Genomic DNA, 20,625 nt, shown 5'->3' with positions numbered 1-20,625 from the left:
AGCTGCAGATTTGGTTAGAACATTATGTTTAGGCCATTTGGATCCCTGGCTCTGGGTTCCAAACTAAATAATGGTGTTTTCTAAAATAGCCCCTAATCTTTTTGCACATGCTTTCAGCATACAGTGTGATAGACTGGTAAAAAAATAGAAGTGTAATTTTCTGGAGAGGTAGGAATGTTTCCTCTCAGCGGAGCAGGTAAAGCACATTGTCACATGAAGAATGTGTTCTTTGCTGATTCTCAAGGTTTTATTTTATTTTTATGTTTAATATGAAGTGTCAGCAAACAGAAGCAAGAGAAAATTCCCTTCAGAAGAAGAATAGCAAATTGCATTGCTGGTAAAAATCCATTTTAGCCACCAAACAAACAAGCCTTGGCTGAGAAGCTTGCTGATGGCTCCTTTTGTTTCTCGTTGATTTAAAGCCTCATGCCTGTAATCTAATTAACATCAAACTGAGTTGCAAGTACAGTGGCCTATTTGGTTCAATAATAATACATTTATATGAAAGGTTAATGAAATGAATTTTCCCTCCATCCAATTCATTAGAAATTGTTCTACAATCAACGGTTGCTAATGGAATAGAGATTAAATATTCATGTTCATAAATTTTCTGTGTCATTTCTGATTTTCCTTCATTTCTGCCTCCATACGTTGAATTTTATAAGTACAAGAAATTCCCAGACAAAAAGCTGATTTAGAGGTTAATCACACACCATTAATTCTTTTATCAAAGAGGCAGCGTGGAAAGTAGAAAGAGAGAGTATGGCAGCAGGTTTGTCTCACTTTGTAGCTGGATGATTTGGGGCCAGTTTTGTAACTGCCTCTCTTGTGCAGTGTCATCATAAGAACTTCTTGCAGGGTATTGTGAGGATTAGTGATAAACTATGGAAAGCACCCAGCACAGTGTCTGGTACAGAGTAGCTGTTCAGCAAATGATAACTTAGAAAAAGTTTTGGAAAATAAAATACCTACATATATGCAGTAAAACTTGAGATAATTTATAGAGGCAGGACTGATATGACAATACTGGACTCTTTTTAATTCTAAGGTCAGGCTTGGACCTCAGAAAACCCTGTAATAATTCTAATAATCAATGTGTCAGGATAAAGTCCTTGGAAGGAAGTTGTGTTTCGTGCTCCTATAGACAGATTTTTAGCCTTCCATTTTCTGCCACCTCTTTCTTCTTTTCCACCCAGGCGAAAGGACCTTATTTAACCTGCATCATTTGTTCTAAATAATGAACTTACTAGATATCTGAAGCCTACCCAGTCAACTGTCAAAGCATAAACATTTTAAAAAATGATTTTGATTGAAAATTTTCCTCAAATCTGTTATCTACTCTACAGGTTTTTGAAACAGAAGGTGACAAACATAAATTAACTACTTCCTCAATGACTCAAAGTAGTCATTATGATCATTAATTTTTTTGTGTGCTTAATTTTTGTCAGCCCCTCACCCACTTTATTAAAAGGTGATTTGTAATCTGCGAGCTGGTGAAGCAGACACACTACCTGATTAAATTTCAAGTGCCAAATCTAGAGTAACACAGTCAGTGAGAGAGTCACTTCTGTTTAGTATTTTAAAAAGCGCCTTCTCTGTGTTTTTTATTTCATGTTAGTTAGCAACCATTATTACAATCCTCTAAGGTCATGATTATCATCCCCTCTATAAGTGACTTGGCCAAAGGCACACAACTAAAAAGTAATCAGGTAGTTTCTAGAAAATGTAGTTTCTTAGTCATGTTAGCCACATTTTGAGTGCTCAGTGGCCACATGTGGCTGGTCAGAGGCTACTGTTATTAAACAGTACAGAGAACATTTCCATCATTGCAGAAAGTTGTATTGGATAGTCCTGTTCTGGATAATTTCTCCTTTGTCCTAAATGAAACAAATACATAGCAAAAGTAATTTGCATGTTTGTATCCATGCAGGTGGCTATTTGTTGCAAGACTGTGAAAACTTATTGAGGATGCAGATCCTGTGCTTTCTTTTTTATATGTAAATGAAGTGGCATAATGTATAACATGTAAACTGTAATAACTTTTATAGTAGGTAATATGTGTATATTTATATTTTTCTCATGGATATCTGTTTTAAGTAATACATGCATATTTTTTGGTTTTTTGTTTGCCCAATAATACATTCCTGAAAAAGTATATGAAAGTCAACTATGTAAAATATCAAATATGCAAATATCAAACAGAAGACTTACATGGTGGGCAACTGGAGAGTATTAATTCCCAGAGAACTAAAATAAAATCTCAGATCTTTCTTTCTTTTTATAACCATTTTTTATATATTCTCTAACTTTATTTTATTCTTTTCCATCATAGTTGAACTTAGTTGTTTTATGTACATACAGTGATGTTGAAAGTTTTCTGGTTTGGGGCTGGGCCAGGTGCCTCATGCCTGTAATCTTAGCACTTTGGGAGGCCCAGGCAGGAGGATTGCTTGAGCCCAGGTGTCTGAGGTTGCTGTGAGCTATGATGAGAACACTGCACTCTAGCCCAGGCAATAGATGGAGTCCCTGTCTCAAAAAAAAAAAAAAAAAAAGTTTTCTGGTTTGGGTATCCTATAATCATTTTATTTTTGAGCCATTTGTGTCAAATTATAAATTAGTACTGCTGCTTTTTAAAAACCAGAATCAGCATTTCTATTTTCTCCTCTTCTACTCATTTTTAAAATAAAATAACAAAGGAAAATTTAGTAAAAATTCATGTGATTTACAGACATTGTAGACCAAAGATGGCAATTATGTAGAAAGTATATATTGGCAAGCAGGTATACCACCATGTTAGGCTAGGGATAATTGTTTTTCAGGAGATGTAAAAAAGTTCAAATTCAAAATGCAAAAGATAGATTAGGAACACTAAAGTATAACATTTGAAGAAGTAAAAGAAGAAAAACTTGAAGATGTTGAAGAAGAGGGAGGAGAAAAGAAAAAAGCAGTGACAACAAAAGGAAAAGGAGGTGAAAAAGAAGATCAGAAAGGGGATGAAGAAGAGCAAAACAAAGAAGAAGATAAAGGAGAAGATGGAAAAAGAAGGCAAAGATGAGGATGCGAAGGAAGGGGAAGAAGAAGATGGAAAAGAGGACAAAGATGGAAATGAGAAAGGAGAAGATGAAAAAGAGGAAGAAGACCAAAGAGAGAAAGAAGATGGAAAGGAGATTGAAGATGGAAAAAAAAGAAGAGAGAAAAGAGAAGGGAGATAAAAATGAGGAAAAAGATGGAAAAGGCAGAAAAGAAGATGAAGAGGAGGAAGATGGAAAGAAAGAAGGAGGTGGAAATGATGATGAAGCTAGAAAAGAGAAAGAAGATGGAAAAGAGAAGGAAGAAAGAAAACAGATTAAATCAAAATCAAAGGCAGATTATTTGCAAATGCTTGAACTAAGTAATAGTTTATGCATTGTGCATATGAGTATAGAGTCTTAATTCTATATATCATTACATATTACATACATTTGTTAAATATTTTATGTTATAAATATGGAAATGTACCTGTGAACATAGTAAGTTACTTCATCACTTATCTGGGCCAAGGGAGAGTAGGGTGTTACTGACATTTTAGAATTGTGAACCAGAAATGGTGTGTTGAAAACAAAGACTTACAGAGCCTTCATTTATTCCAGGGATACTTACAGGGTGAATAGTTTACTGTTTCACGTTTAGTGTTTTTACTTTAACCCTCTTGGGGTGAGAGGAACAGCTACTTAATAGAAAGTAAATGTTAATATAATACTAACAATTTTAACAACAGGGCATAAATACTTTAGTCATTAGTTACATTTTTGTAACCTCTGAAATACTACATCATTAATTACTATTACCATTTCTGTATCTAGCAGTCAAGACATTTGTAGCTTTTTATATTTTTCCCCTCTAGACTGTGAGCACCTTGAGGAGGGTATGAGTCCTGTCTTTGTTTCTTTGCATTAGTTGTCACAGTGCCTGGCACTGTAGATTTTTAAGGAATGATAATTAAAGGAAAGAAGGAATGGAAACTTATTCTTATAATTCAGTTGTCTTTATATTATTTGTGATGTCATTTAGTAGCATACATAGAATAATCACTGTGGCATCTTTGTGGTGAACAAGAAAAAAAATAATGAATGGAACACTTGCAAATCTAGGCATCCTACTATTAGACTACATAGCTAACGCTTCAGCTAAAACCATTGTACTCAGGGTATAGGTGTTCTCAACAGTTAGTCCATGTTGCCCTTCCTTCTCCATCTACTGCATAACCAGTGATTACAATGTGGTATATATGTGGTAGGTTCATGAGGCAAGAGTATAATATTATATGATGTTGACTGGTCACCAAGTATTCAACATTGCCTTATAGACCCCCATCTTACCTCGGTATGCTGTGCACATACTGCCTGTGCTCAATCTTAGCAGAATTTGTCCCCCTCCCAGATGAAGTGGCTTCCTGTGAAACCTGTGATGGTAAGAGAAAAATTAGTAGTAGGAACGAGTAGGGGGAGAGGCAGATAGGCATCATGTCAGTTTTCTTAAAGCTTTGGTCAACAGCTATGAATCTCAGCACATCTTGACCTCTGCTTTGGAGGAGGCTGGCCAGAGGCTCCTATGGGTGACTGCTGTATCTCTCAAGACTTGATAATATACCACTTTCTTTTAGTCTGGTGGCTTAGATTTTGTCTGGAAGCCTTACGGCAATGAGAGGTCTCAATTACATAATTTCTTGGTTGTTAACAGTCTTTTATGGAACAGGGGGAGGAGTGCATGAAACAGTGATGGGAATTGAATAATGTTATATTGCATAGTGAAGTATTTTAAAATATTCATTGGACTACCTTGTATTCTGTCAGTCTATAATTATGTGTTCTTATTAAGTTTCTTTTTTCATTACTAATGAAAATAGATTTTATTGAATAGTTACTCTCTGCCAAGTACCGTAGTGAATTCTCTTTATTCTATCACAATAACCTATGATCTAGATTTTTATCGTCATCAGCTTGAACTCCTTAGTGGCGTATCTCTCACAAAAGTATAAACAACTTATTTTTATTCAACAGGTATTTGTACATGTGATGAATATCGCATGGAAAAAGTTGGGAGAGCCCCACTGTTTGAGTTTGGAACAGGGGTTTGTCAGAGCTTGACTCATTATGCTATCTTGACAGGATACAAGTCTAAGCTTTTAACCGATAAAATCTTACAAAGTTGGATTAGGGACTCTGGAAGCGGATAAGAGAGGACCAAGGAAGACTTTTGAGCCTTTTCTCCTATACCTCTTTTTAAAATCTCCTCCTGAAGAAAGGAAGCAAAGATTGTGGGAGGCATCATCCAGTGGTACCCTTTTTTCATCTAATTTCTAAGTGTCATAAAAAAAGCAGAATATATGCACTCTCCTTGAGCTGCTGTGTGAACATGAGACCATAGCTTGCATTTAACACTGAACTTTGCCTGTCTCCTAAGAGGAAGGTAAATCATACTTTTCAGTGGTTTTACTTGGCAGACAGGGAAAGCCGTTGCTCTTTCTCTGTAAAGCAACGAATGATAAAGTTTTCCTTTAAATACGTAAGAAGTTATCAAAACTCATTGAGGCTAATTTAAGATTTTTGTGTTTCTTATGATATATACCTGAAATCAATAACTGATTTTTTTGTCTTTCAGAAAATATTTACAGTATATAGGTATTTGACATATTTATATATAAAATACATATAAGTATGTATATTTTTAGTTTAGATTTAACATAGCATTTCTAGACTAACGTAAACTATAGTTATTTTTAGTTGGAATATACTATTGCCTCTTAGGTTATAGAAACTACCTAAAATGTGACATGAAAAAGGTAATGAAAAATGTTTGTAAACACATTAAAGATTAAAATAGTGGCTGAGTCCAGTGAAAGAAAGTGATCTTATGAATTAGTAATGAAAGTGCATTTATAAGTTATTGTCTTGCTGGGTTCTGAGTTTTAACAGCTGCTGATAGTTTAAAACTAATAGAAGTCTGAATAGCCCATAATAATTTAAGTATTCATTCTGTTTATGGATTGTTTCTTAATACAAACACTGAATAGCACTCATTGTCTATTTTAAATTACCTCAAAGAGTCATTGTAAAAATGAAATAAGATAAGGTAAATAAATATATTCTATAATCATGAAAGGTGCTGTCTCTCTTGCTCTCTGTGTGTATCCACGTATAATACAAAATTATAAAATCATATATTATTTGGTAGTTTTAAGAGTCTGAAATTTCATTTTGATCCTGTGAATAAGATTTGTGATAATTTCTATGTATATTAGACTGAAAAAAGTTAAGTCTGTATTATAAAACAGTATTGTAAGAGTATTTCAGTTGAATAGGAAGCCAAGTATTTTAAAAGCAGATGTTGTCACATAAGCAATGCATGCATTAATAATGTTATTTTCATGTATTATTTAATTAGGTACAAGGTCCTTTGCTGGTTGCATAGTAGTAACACTTTGTCCATTTAATTAGTTTACTCTGTGTACTTGAAAATAAACTGCAGTTTCTTGAAACTATTCTAAAATTTAAATATTTAAGCTCTAAATTTAAATATCTTATTAATTCTTTGGCCCTTTCTGCAGTTAGTTGGGAGGAGAAATGTTTTCCTATAATCACAGATGATAATACTAGTTTTTAAACTAACCCAATTAACCAAAGGACAGCAATCTTTTTTTTGTTATTTCTAAGCAAAGTACACGTATTTTAGGTAACTGCTTTTAAATATTATGTCTGAAACATTGCATTAAAAGTATGTAGCCATGTTATATTACTCATTATTAAAATCATTTTAATAGAAATCACATTAATTTTTTCTTTTAATTATTTAAGGGGAAAATATAAATAAAATAAAATGAATTTATCTCTCATTTATCTTGCACTGTGCCAGATACTTAGGTGAGATATAAATAAATCTCCAAGTCCCTGTCCTTGAGGTGCTTATGGCATTAAAAGTGGGATAAGAAATATTTTTAAAATAATCAAAAACCAATAAAAACAGTATGTGAATAAATGCCAAAGAATGTGATAAAATTGGTGTCATAGAGAAGAGTGAAAGTTTTAAATATAAATTGCCCGAAAGAAGTATGCTTACATTTTATGATGTTAGAAGAAATCAGTAGGTTTGATTAGAAACTGTTTACTGGGGTTTTGAGCCAGGGACATCTCAATCTTAGTTCTGCTGACCTGTTGTTGTAGCAAAGAATCACGACCAGCTTGTTACAGCGCAGTGTCATAAGTAAAACACATATTTGCTTTATTTTCAGGCATACTTCCGACAGGGTGTTGCCCTCCAGTACCTTGGACGTCATGCCGATGCCCTGGCGGCCTTTGCATCTGGACTGGCTCAAGACCCCAAGAGTCTTCAGCTTCTGGTGGGGATGGTAGAAGCTGCCATGAAATCTCCCATGAGAGGTAAATGAGATAAAAGTACTTGGTCTAACATTAATTCAAAGTAGAACATTTCTAGCCTTCTAAGACTTTACGCTCAGGCACAGGGAACTGATAGGTTACAAATTTGCTAAGATCGGATATTTTAGACAAAGGAAGATCAAGAATCACTGTCAATAACTGATGTTAATGAGGCACAATAGCATTGTGGAAAGGTCACTGGCCTGGAAGTTTGTGGCCCTAGATGATATTCTTAAATTTTTCATTAACTAACGGTATGACTGTAGGTAAATGAATTGACATCTTTGGATTTTAGGGTATTTTAAATAATCCTTATTTTTTTTTTTTTGTAGTTCTAAGATTTTGTAATTCTAAACCACAACACTTCCAGTAGTAAATTGATTTGCTCAGATGGACTAATGTGCCTTTTAGAAATAATCAAATAAGAGAAGACATTTGACATTCTTATATTTCATAAAAGGAAATATGTATCTAACTGTAGGCTGTCTCACATTTTTCAGAGGAGCATTAAAAGGTTATGTTGAATTTTGAAAGGAGAGAGAGAGAGAAAGAAGACAGACAGACACTAGTTTACATATTTTTTCCCTGTTCTGACTTCTACTTTATACCAGCTGGTATTCTGGAAAAATGGGAGAATGGATTGAAAAATAGTGCTGTGGAGGCTGGAGGAGTTCTGAGGTCCCCCTTTCATTTTGAAGAACATTGATTTTTGAGGAATGAGCTCTTGGGAAGATTTGACTGAAAGTGTGTACCAATTGTCATCTTTAGGGAGTGATGGATACAGTAAGGCAGATCCATGGCAAATAGTAGACAGACAATAATGTTTCATATTAATTAGGTTATGTCAAACAACTCTGTTTTTCTCTCTGAATGGTACATTTTTGAATTTTTCATATGGGAGAGTGAACCTAAAATTTCTGATGGCAGCATGATTCAACATTGAATCTAGTTTTGAAGATGTTTGCAGCATAAGATAGCTTTAATATACTGGCTCAAAATATGTGCTAAATAAAAGTTTGATGAACTAAAGGGAGCTCATGCAGTCTCTGGGCAATTAATAGCTATAAAAAATACTTTCCTGAAAGTTAGGGATCTCATGTTTTAGAAAAAAGTAGTAAGAAAACCTCTCTTCATGTGATTTTATAAACCATACAGAGCTGAGTCTTTGCTGCAGGAACCTAATGGTTGGAACCACGGGGGACCTGCTGTTAATAAACTCTGACTTGGAGCAGATGCGCTTTGAAGCTCCAGAGCTTGGGGGGCGGGGAGGTAGGGGGATAGAAAACAACAAAAAATAATCTATCTCTCCTTTCCATTTCTCCAGTTTTTTTCTTTTTCTTTCCTTATACCCCTCCACAAGGAATTTACGTGGAGCATTTTTTATTTTGTTCATAAAGGTATTACCTCTTTATTCGGAGGTATTTCTGCTGCTGCCAGAGAATATTGGAGTGAATGTGTTGAGATCAGCAGAATCATACTTAACCATTTTGCCTTTGAAGCAATCTGTTTAGATAAATGTAAGGAAATCTTCACTGCAGTGCTAGAAATAGCTCAGAGCTGCTGTCACCCTTAGGGTTTTCTGTACCAGGTTCTTTCTTTCGCATCTTAGGTGAGTGACCTAAGGCCGACCCCGGAGAAAGCTGCTTCTTACAGGTACCTGGAGTGCTGCAATATCTTCTTCTCTTCCCTTAAAGCAATTTAATTTATCTCATTCATTTGTAGCATCGCCTTTACCACTGTATCTATTCCAGGTGGGCTTCTCTTATCAACATTTTATAGAGACTGTTGCTTTGCACAGTGTTGTTCTGTGCATCAACCCATGTCTTAATGACCTCTGTTTTTGTCATATGGTTGTAATCCACAAAATCTGTCATCATTTGCTGCCAGTTCTTTTACCCACTGTTTATTTTAGCCTCCTGCAACTTTCTAAGTTTCTGCTGTTGCATAGCTGTGCAGCCTGTGTCACCTTACCTATAGGCCTGATCTGTTGTGTCCATTGTTTTTGTTTTGTAATTCTTAAATGCAACAGAGAAAACTCTCTGGTCCAGGTGCTTCTATAAGCAAAGCTCCTGTAACCTGTATAGCATTCCTGTGGTCTGTTCTTTTTAGAAGTTTTTTTTTTTTGTTTTATTTTTGTTTGTTTGTTTGTTTTGGAGACAGGCTCTGACTCTGTTACCCCAGCTAGAGTGCAATGGCATCATCATAGCTCACTGCAATCTCAAACTCTTGGGCTCAGGTGATCCTCCTGCCTCACCTCCTGAGTAGCTGGGACTACAGGTGCATGGCACCACGCTTGGCTAATTTTTTTTTCTATTTTTTGTAGAGATGGGGTCTCACTGTTGCTCAGGTTGGTCTTGAACTGTTGGCCTCAAGCAGTTCCCCTGCCTCGGCCTCCCAGGTGCTAAGATTACAGGCGAGAGCCACTGTGCCTGGCCTGGAAATTTTAAGATTTCATTTTTTTAAAAGTCTGGGTCAACATATGTTAATATACCCTTGTTCCCATATAAATGCATTATATAATATTTACATTAAAACTCATTTGATTTTTTTAATTATTGTTGCCTGTATTTCTAACTGAATTAAATCCGTTTCACTTCATTTTTATAATTTCACTCAGGCTCACAATCCAGATATCAATTAAACTATTTCTTTTGTGGATGTATTTACATTATTATACATAATGTATTTCTTTAAATCATTAATGAAAACATAAACGTAAGTATAAATATAAATTTATACTTTCTTTTACATGACTTCTCAAGTTAGCCTTTTACCATATTCCATTTCTCCTTTTTAGATAGTCTTGTAGCAGTTTCATTTCATTGTACCTTAATAAATATTTAAGCAAATTTGGATGTTGTAGCATGCTACGACTGCCAACCATGGATTTAGTAGTATAATTACAAAGTGAGATTTAGTTTACTGTTATTTGTTCCTCTAAAGGTGCCAGGGCTGCTTCTTGCTGAGGGTTCTCTTGTGTATATTATGTCCTCCCATTAATTTGTTAATCTAAAGACTTTTACATTTATGGACTGTCACCTATTGTGGTGTTTCTACCAGCTCCAGGGAATCCAAGGAAGCTGATTTTATGAAGTGCTGATAGATAAATGGCTGTTGAATGTATATTCTTTTATCTTAGGGTCAAGTTGGGGCTTTTATTTGCCTAATTGTCCACCCTCAGAGGACTCTTTCCCTCTGGTTCTCTTTTAGGTGGGAGTCACTTTTTATAGGAGGCTTACTTCTGAAATGTTATGTTAAAAACATAGGCTTTTTTCCCCCAAAAGGTTGGAGTCTAATTGGAATTAGATTGCCATTTGCTAGTCTATTGACTGAGCAAGGCTGCTTTCTTTCTCTATACTTCAGCCCTTATCTGTACAGGAAAATTATAATATTTACCTATTAATGTGGTTTTGAAAGTTAAGCACTAGAATGTAAAGGCAGGCCCCTGTAGGATGCCTTCTTTGCAGCGTGATGCCTTTTTTCTCACTGAGGAGTGGAAGCAGTAGCAGTAATAGTGGTATCAGTCTCATTCTTATGTTTATGGCAGGCATAGTGCTGTGGATGTAGAATGAACACTACACTGTACACAAGGTCCTCTTTATGAGTACTCACAATTTCTATTCAGATGTCACTTCCTCTGGGAAGCCTTCCCAGACTACCCTGGTAGAGGTAACACTTTTCTCTTCTAGGGTCCCATGGCATGGTTTACCAGTTCTAAGAACTCTGGATTGAAATTTGTGTCATTATTTTATATATTATTAAGAAAGAAGAAAATTACTAAGAAAAAGGATTATTAAATGATGACATAATCCTTTCTTATTACTTTTTATTTTGTATATATTGAAAGAGCTCTATTTAGATACAGAAGTGACAAGCCGTTGTGAGGCACCATTGAGTTCAGAGATATTAAGTCTCAAATTCAGAGATGTTAATATGTGGATAAATGTGCATCTCACAACTGATGGAATGTAGTATATCTCTTAGGTGAGTGTGGATGTTTGTTTATTATTAGCCTTTACTACATTACTATGGGCTCTTCAAGTATCAGGAAATAGACTTTGTTCATCCTAAATTCTTAAAGCCTTTATACTTCAAAAACACATGAGAGCAGATCAATTAATGTTGCAAAGGGCCTTTATGTTCTTATGGAGTTGGTTTGACATTGGCTATATCAGGTATTACATATAGATTCTAGAAAGAAAAACATCTTAATAGCTATAAGCCATCAAAGTCTCTTCCGCCTAGCTTGATAAAATCACAAAATTAGTCCCTTTGCTAATAGCCTAAATTTACTCTAAAAAAGCAATTAGAGGCTGAGTGCAGTGGCTCATGCCTGTAATCCTAGTACTCTGGGAAGCGGAGGCGGGAGGATTGCTTGAGGCTAGGAGTTCAAGACCAGCCTGAATAATGTCGAGACCCCATCTCTACAAAAAATAGAAAAATTAGCTGGGCATGGTGGCTCACACCTATAGTCCTAGCTACTCAGGAGGCTGAGGCAGGAGGATCACTTGAACCCAGTAGTTTGAAGTTGCAGTGAGCTATGGTGATGCTACCACACTCTGGCCCGGCAATAGAGTGAGACCCTGTGTTAAAAAAAAAAAAAAAAAAAGGAATTAGAATAATAAGAATAAGAGAGTTGGAAAGAATCTTACTGATTACTCACACATTAAAAAAACTTCTGCGACATAACAAAAGAAAACTAGAGACCAATATTCCTTATGAATATATGTGCATAAATCCTCAGTAAAATGCTAGCAAACCAAATTCAGCAGCTCATCAAAAAATAATCCACTATGACCAAGTGGGCTTCATCCCAGGGATGCATGGATGATTCAACACACAGATCAATAAATGTGATTCACCACATAAACAGAAGCAAAAACAAAGACCATATGATCACCTTAATAGATGCAGAAAAAACATCTGACAAAATTCAGCACTCTTTCATGATAAAAATCCTCAACAAACTTGGCATGGAAGGAACATATCTCAAAATTATAAAAGCCATATATGACAAACCCCCAGCCAACATCATGCTGACTGGGGAAAAGTTGAAAACATTCCCCCTAAGAACTGGAACAAGACAAGGGTGCCCACTGTCACCACTTCTATTCAGTATAGTGCTGGAAGTCCTAGCTGGTACAATCAGGCTAGAGAAAGCAATAAAGGCTATTCAAATCAGAAAAGAGGAGGTCAAGCTTTGCTGATGACATGATCATATACCTAGAAATTCACAAAGACTCCACCAAGAGACTCCTGGAATTGATAAATGAATTCAGCAAAGTCTCAGGATACAAAATCAATGTACATGATATACCAATAGCAGTGAAGCTGAGAGTCAAATCAGAGACTCCATACCATTCATAATAGCTACAAAGAAAATAAAATACCTAGGAATATACTTAACCAAGGAGGTAAAAGATCTCTGCAAGGAGAACTATGGAACACTGAGGAAAGAAATTGGAGAGGAAGCAAACAAATGGAAAAACATACCATGCTCATGGATTGGCAGAATCAACATTGTAAAGTGTCCATACTACCCAAAGTGATTTACAGATTCAATGCAATCCCCATCAAAATATCGTCATACTTCACAGACCTAGAAAAATCAATTCTGCACTTCGTTTGGAACCAGAAAAGAGCCTGAGTCGCCAAAGCAATCCTAAGCAAAAAGAACAAATGTGGAGGAATCACATTACCAGACTTCAAACTATACTACAAGGCTATAGTAACCAAAACAGCATGGTATTGGTACAAATATAGAGACATAGACCAATGGAACAAAAAACAGAGAACCCATATATAAAACCACCTGTGTACAGCCAACTGATCTTTGACAAAACAGACAACAATGTACACTGGGGAAAAGAAACCCTATGCAATAAATAGTGCTGGGAAAATCAGATAGCTACATGCAGAAGAATGAAACAGGATCTGTATCTCTCACCACTTAAAAAAATTAATTCAAGATGGATAAAAGACTTAAATGTAAGACATGAAACCATAAGAATTCTAGAGGAAAATGTAGGAAAAACTCTTCTAGATATCGACCTAGGCAAAGAATTTATGAAAAAGACGCCAAAGGCAATCACAGCAACAAGAAAAATAAATAAATGGGATTTGATTAAACTAAAGAGGTTCTGCACAGCTAAGGAAACAACAGAACAAATAGACAACCGACACTATGGGAGAAAATATTCACAAGCTATATATCTGATAAAGGGCTAATAACCAGAATCTACAAAGAACTCAAGCAAATCAGCAAGTAAAACAACAACAACAACAAACAATCCCATTAAAAAATGTGCAAAAAACATGAAGCTTTTCAGAAGAAGATAGACAAATGGCCAATAAACATATGAAAAAATGTTCAACATCTCTAATCTACAGGGAAATGCAAATTAAAACTACAATGAGATATTGCCTTACCCCTCTTAGAATGGCTTTTATTAAAAAGTCCAAAAACAATAGATGCTGGTGTGGATGCAGAGAGAAAGGTACACTTTTACACTGTTGGTAGGACTGCAAATTAGTACAACCTCTATGGAAAACAGTATTGAGATTCCTCAAAGAACTAAAAGTAGACTGACTTACCATTTGATCCAGCAATCTCATTACTGGGTATCTAACCAAAGGAAAAGAGGTCTTTCTATCAAAAAGACACCTGCATTCAAATGTTTGTTGCAGCACAATTCACAGTTGCAAAGATGTGGAATCAATCCAATGCCCACCAATTCATGAGTGGATTAACACATTGACAAAAAAAATCAGAAACTTTTCGTTAGGGCCACAGTGTTTTATTACGAGAATAGAATAAAAACTTTGAGTGTAATTTAAAGGTAAACATAAATAGAACAATGAAATTTGACTTCTATTCACTTAATCCATGTTTTTAGAATTAAGTTGTTAATATTAATTGTGACAATAAGAACGTCAACAAGATTTTATATATGCTTCACATGGCCCTGGGGTGAAAACTAGAGTGAGTTAAATACGACTATCATGGCAGTTAATGTGTTAATAAAATGTGGCATGTGTATACTGTGGAGTACTGCTCAGCCATAAAAAAGGATGAATCAATGCTTTTTGCAACAATTTGGATGGAACTGGAGACCATTCTTCTAAGTGAAGTATCTCAAGATTAGAAAAACAAACACCACATGTACTCATTATTAAACTGGAACTAACCAGTGAGCACACTTGTGCACAGAGGGAAGTAAAACTCGGTGGAAATCAAGCAGGGGGGAGGGGGAGCAGAGGAGGGGCAAAAACCTACCTAATGTGTACAATGAACACTGTTTGGGTGATGGGCATAGCTATAACCATGACTCAAGCATTACAAAAGTGATCCATGCAACTAAAAACATTTGTACCCCCTTAATATTTTCAAAGAGAAAAAAGAAAAGAAAAGTCTATTACCATTTTTATTTATCAAAAGCATGTTCAGTTGCTAGCTAGAGCTTCTGACTAGTGGGCTTGGGCCAGTGAGACATAATTACAGCCAAAAGCAAAGCAATTAGATGTGAAAATTTAAAAAATTTACATACAGTAAAATTGACTTTTTGTGTATATATTTGTACATATACACATATGTACATGTATACATATGTACATATGTGTTTATGTGTATATTTATCCACATAAATATATGTATACAAATATGTACATATATACAAATATAGGTTTGTGTAACCATCACCGCAATTATAGCCTATACATTTAACAAAGTGAGAAACTAAGGCTGTGTGGCTTTGAAATATAGTTCTCTTTATCTGTAGCTCAATGTTTTCTGCATTCTTCCACCTTGGCTTCCTCCCCTACAGATACTCTCTGGTCAATTCAAGCTGGCCTGTTTAGCATTCCCTGTCATTCTGTGTACCTATCTTCTTCTGGTACCTTTGTGTAGGACAGACCTTCTGCATAAAATACCTTCCACTCTCAGAGAAAAGCAAAGACTTATCTAAGTCCCACCTTTCTTCAAGAAATTAAGTTCTGGCCAGACACAGCGGCTCACATTTATAATCCTAGCACTTTGGGAGGCCAAGGCAGAAGGATTGCCTAAGGCCAGCAGTTTGAGGCTAGCCTGAGCCAAGAGTGAGACCCTGCCTCTACAAAAAAAAAAAAGGAAAAATTAGCAAAGCATGGTGGCACACGCTTGCAGTCCCATTTACTAAGGAGACTGAGGCAGGAGGATCACTTCAACCCAGGAGTTTGAGGTTGCTGTGAGCAAAAAAAAAAAAAAAGAAACAACGTTCTGTTTCCATGAAGCTTTCTAGTTACCTTTGATCATCACTTCCTTTTCCATACTCTTCTTATAACATGTATATTAGGTTTATATTTATCTTTGCATTATAACTTACCTTTTACTATATTCATATTTTCTTTCCTATATGCTGCAAATGGAAATTTTATCTTCTACTTCTCATTTCTTCAATTTCATTTTCATCTAGTGAAAATTTGCACAATTAAAGATTTATTTTTCTTTTGGGAATATCCCAGATATTTCCTTCAGTCCTCTAACTGTGGCGATGTTCTGTCTTCTTTCTACTATTGTTGTATAGTTTTATTTTTATTTATTTATTTTTTGAGACAGGGTCTCACTCTGTCACCCAGGCTCAAGCTCAATGGTGCATCACTCACAGCAGCCTTCAACTCCTGGGCTCAAGCAATCCTCCTGCCTCAGCCTCCCAAGTAGCTAGGACTGCAGGCCCTGTACCATCATAGCGGCTAATTGTTTTATTTTCTGTAGAGACAGGGTCTTGCTGTGTTGCCCAGGCTGACCCCAAACTCCTGGCCTCAAGCGATCCTCCTGCCTCAGCCTCCCAAAGCACAGGGATTACAAGTGTCAGCCACCACACCTAGCCTATTGTTGTATAATTTTAGAGGCCCAATTAAATGGCTCTTTTTCTAATTTAGCCATGGTTGCTATGGGAAAAAATGTCACCAATTGAAACATAGTATCTTTGCTGGTCATCAGTTATTTTGATCTGTCAATGTCTGAACACTTTTTCTGTTTAGAGAATTCCCCATCTTACACTTCTGCTTCCTGCTTTCCACTGTAAAAGCTGAAAACATCAGATCCTAATTTTCCCATCCTCCTTTGGAGCTGGCACTCCACCTTTGAATCAGAAGCTAAAGGTTCAAAGACAAAAAGATAGCACAGAAATTGTTCTGGTGGTGGAGGTAGCAACGCTGACATCTATTTTCCAAGGGTGGCATTCAGTAATAGTGAATTGCAAGCTGTGGAATGGTTATGTTGCATTCACCAGGCAGCTTTTGTGGCATGATTTTGTCTGTGGGTTTTGAGGCCTGTTTTTTCACCCTCCCCAGTAGTCACTCAGTGCATTTCTTTTCTACTTAAAATCAGCCAAGATTTGATTCTCTTGCTAGCAACTGATAATCTCGCCTGATAGGGTATCTTAGAGCCTGGATTTAGAGCCCTGCAGTGGATTCTTGCCTTGGCTGTGTCCCAACTTGTCTTACCTTGGGGTGAATCACCTGAATACTCAGATTCTTCATTTCTAAAATGAGGATATTTTCAAAGTCTTTTCAGCACTAAAGTTCTATTACTTTTGTTTCTGCTAATTGGCCATCAGGATGGTGATGTGATCACCACTGGCTGCCAGACTCATCGGCAGACGCAACCAGAATTCAGCTCACAGTATTTCAGTATGGTATTGTTTTTTCTATTGTAGCAATTCCTGGGTGCTTGTGCCTGTATCTAACCCTATTGGTTAGCTAGTGTTTACTGGCACTGTGCACTGCTTGCATCTTGACAGGTGTAAAAATGTTCTTTGTTCTCTGTTAGTGATCTGACTGAAGGGAAAAAATGCTTTAGGCACCAGTAGGTTTCAAGGTTTCCGTGGTAATGTTGATTCAGGCGAGAGCTTTTTAGTGGAGAGTTTAGATTCAAAGTCATAAATTGTAAAAATTACATTTTAATGCAGTACTGTTGGCGAGGAGATTCAAGATTTAAAGAGACCAACCCTTTTATAGGTTTTTTTTTTTTTTTAACATGTGCATCCTGGACAAACTAATGTGAAATAGTTTTTCAGGAGAGCTAACAATAAATGCTTTATAAGTGCCATCTCATTGTAGGGCTATAGTTAATAGCTCTGTGGTTGTCTTCAAAGAAAAAAGAAGGGGAGAATAGGGAGAAAGAGCTTGGAGATCATCTACATTCAAATGTAGAATGGAAATGAAAGGAAAGAATCTCCTTGTGGCTTACTGACCCCTAATTTATGTCCTTTAAGTATGACATGAAAAAAATGAAATCAACATTAATTTTACCTTCCCTCTTACCTTAGTAAAGTCAGATTATTTCTTTATGGTTTCATTTGTGACCACAAAAAATTGATAATTTTTTTTATTTGGGCATACTGATCTCAGAAGCAGCAGTGGACACTGGGTTACCAGTGAGAGTGACAGATATGTTACTAGGAGAGCTTCCTTTACTGCATCTTCTAGGAAAAAATATGGACAGGGTTTATTAATCAGTCATTCAAATTTATCAAATGCCAGACATATTAGGGACTTTCACCTATGTGGCAATGGTGAGTTTCCTATTGAGTGCCCACATTGTGCTACTTGCTCTGGAGTTAAAGTATTAAACAGTCCTACAGCAGTCTTTGGATTTAGCTGGGAAAATATTTTTAAAATTAACACATGCAGACTAAAATCGTTAATGACCTAACTGTGCAATACGAAATATAAAAAATGCAGCACAAGTTTGAATGCAGAGATTAATATATGCTGGAGGATGTAGGGATGTTACCCAGTGCAGGTGGGACTTGAGGGATGTGCTTGTGATATTTTGAGAGGGGAGCAGGGCCGAGGAGGGGAACCATTCAGGAAAAGTGGTATAGGTGCATCATGGTAAAAAAGAGACGAGAAAACAGAATGAGTGTGACATATGCACACAGGAATGAGAAGGAAATTACTGGATTGGGGTTGGTGATACTAGTCATATGTGGTAAGTGGACAATTAATGTGGGTGCTAGCTTAGAGGTTGAAGGGTTTATACTTGAAATAGGCCACAAAAAGGTATGATAAACATTTGTTTCTAGAGCATATTAGAAAAGCTTGTTTAATGTATCATCCTACATTCTCGTGCTTTTTTGTTGTTTATTTTCAGACTCCCTCGAGCCCACTTATCAGCAGCTTCAGAAAATGAAACTGGACAAGAGTCCCTTTGTGGTCGTGTCTGTGGTTGGGCAGGAACTCCTGACGGCCGGCCACCACGGGGCCTCTGTGGTTGTCTTAGAAGCCGCTCTGAAGATTGGCACCTGCAGCCTCAAACTGAGAGGTTCTGTTTTCTCTGCCCTGAGCAGTGCTTACTGGTCTCTTGGAAACACAGAGAAGAGCACTGGGTACATGCAGCAGGACTTGGATGTAGCCAAGACCTTAGGTAGAGTAATGCTTCTCTCCTTGATTTCAGTGCAGAAATGAAACAAACAAAGCTGATTAGCTTGCAGTGAATGGGAATGGCATGTGCAACGAAAAGTGAGTGTCTCTAGAACATTCTGTGTTTTAGAGTGCTCAGGTCCTTAGGGCTTTTTCATATGACAAGGTACCAAGGCTCCCACAAGATCAGGAGATGTGAGTTAACGTACTCAATGCCCTCCTCAGAGATTTGGGCTCACAAATTTAATATCCCAGATGTTAGCATTGGTGGATGAATCATTCTTCTTAATTTTAATTTTTTCCTCCATTAGAATGCATCATCATTTTGTCAGAGGAGATAGTGTCATGCAGAGGTTGAGAGTGTGTACCGTGGAGCCAGACTGCTGGGGTTAGAATCCTGGCTCTGCCACTTACTAGCTATATGCTTTGGGCAAGTTTGCTAATCGCTCCGTGCATCAGTTTCCTCATTTGTAAGATAAGTATGGCTTGTGATTATGATGGTCATTATGGTGATTATTCAAGGATTTACAGGATTGCAATGAGAGAAGGGATGATATGGTGAATATACCACCAGCATACTTGTAAAGAAGCACTATACTATAGTAAGTTTGGAGTCAAATGACTGAACCAACAAACTGATGGTTGTTCAGAATCAAAGGTCATTAGCAGAGCAATGAGGAGGCTCAAACAGCAGCTGGTTTGTGTCAGGGTCTTTAATGTCTTATTTCCTGGACACCTAAGTCCCTCAGTGCAGTTGTATTTTATAACGGTAATAATAGTTGTTGTCCAGAGATTTAAGCTCTTGGACTATAACTCCCCACACAGGATCTGGTGTAAGAAGCAAATACTTTTCTAAAAGAAGGTAAGTGAAATCTTAGCTAATATAATAAATCTGTGGCTCATAAATTAAGATGTCTATTATATATTATAAGTAATGCTATAACTTAGAGAAATTTTATCTTTATTTTTTAAATCCAATTCAGGTGACCAGACTGGAGAATGCCGAGCTCATGGGAATCTGGGTTCTGCATTCTTCTCCAAAGGAAATTACCGGGAAGCTCTCACTAACCACAGGCATCAGTTGGTGCTCGCCATGAAACTCAAGGATCGAGAGGTAGGAAGTTTATCTACAGGCCAAAACCAATTTTTTTTTGAAACATGAAATCCTTTTTCTATTAAAAAAATGTTTCAGGTACCTTAAAACATTACTTTCAGAAGTTGATAATCATTGATTCTGTCTTTCACCAACAATCAAGTGTTGGATGTCAACCCAATATAGCCCTTGGATAAGAACTTGTTCCTGACCTAAGGGTCTAACGGCTTGATCAGATGGGTTGCTCTTATTCTCTTCAAATGTGCTATGGAGTAGACCTATGGAAAATTAGCAAACAGCTACATCCTCATGACATAGTCATTAAATTTTAAGAAGCAAACATTATGGGTTTTTTTAGATCAGGTATTTATTACTGTAACCTCTTTGTGTAACTCATAAGCATATTAAGTTTGATTGAGAGACCTGAATTGTAATGATAAAGAAACATTCTAATGTTTATTAGAGAAGTGAAATGGAATATTCTCAAAGAGTTGATATCCAGTAGATGCACCATGATGAGAAAGTATCTGCAGAGTGGAAAGAGGGTGAGGTTTACAGTCAGATAGACCCACACTTAAAACCCAGCTATAGTACTTCCTGGCTGTGGGATCTTGGGGTAGTTATTGCCTAATTCATCTTTTTCTCCTGTTTTCTTATTTGGGAAATGATGATTATTCTATTTATTCCATACACGATTGTGGTAGGATTATACATAAT

At 36.4% G+C, this 20,625-nt stretch overlaps 1 protein-coding gene across 1 annotated transcript in view; it reads left to right on the top strand.

Moving 5' to 3' along the window:
* TTC28 (tetratricopeptide repeat domain 28) overlaps positions 1-20,625 on the top strand; it is a 533,622-nt gene that overhangs the window by 255,698 nt on the left and 257,299 nt on the right. Inside the window, exons 3-5 of the mRNA XM_045534372.1 lie at positions 7,268-7,415; positions 18,547-18,819; positions 19,799-19,929. Coding sequence (XP_045390328.1) covers positions 7,268-7,415; positions 18,547-18,819; positions 19,799-19,929 — 552 coding nt within the window. The remainder of the gene's footprint in view (positions 1-7,267; positions 7,416-18,546; positions 18,820-19,798; positions 19,930-20,625) is intronic.

This window comes from Lemur catta, chromosome 21 (genome assembly GCF_020740605.2).
Source record: "Lemur catta isolate mLemCat1 chromosome 21, mLemCat1.pri, whole genome shotgun sequence".
Taxonomy (NCBI): domain Eukaryota; kingdom Metazoa; phylum Chordata; class Mammalia; order Primates; family Lemuridae; genus Lemur; species Lemur catta.
This window is presented reverse-complemented; position numbering and strand designations above follow the sequence as displayed.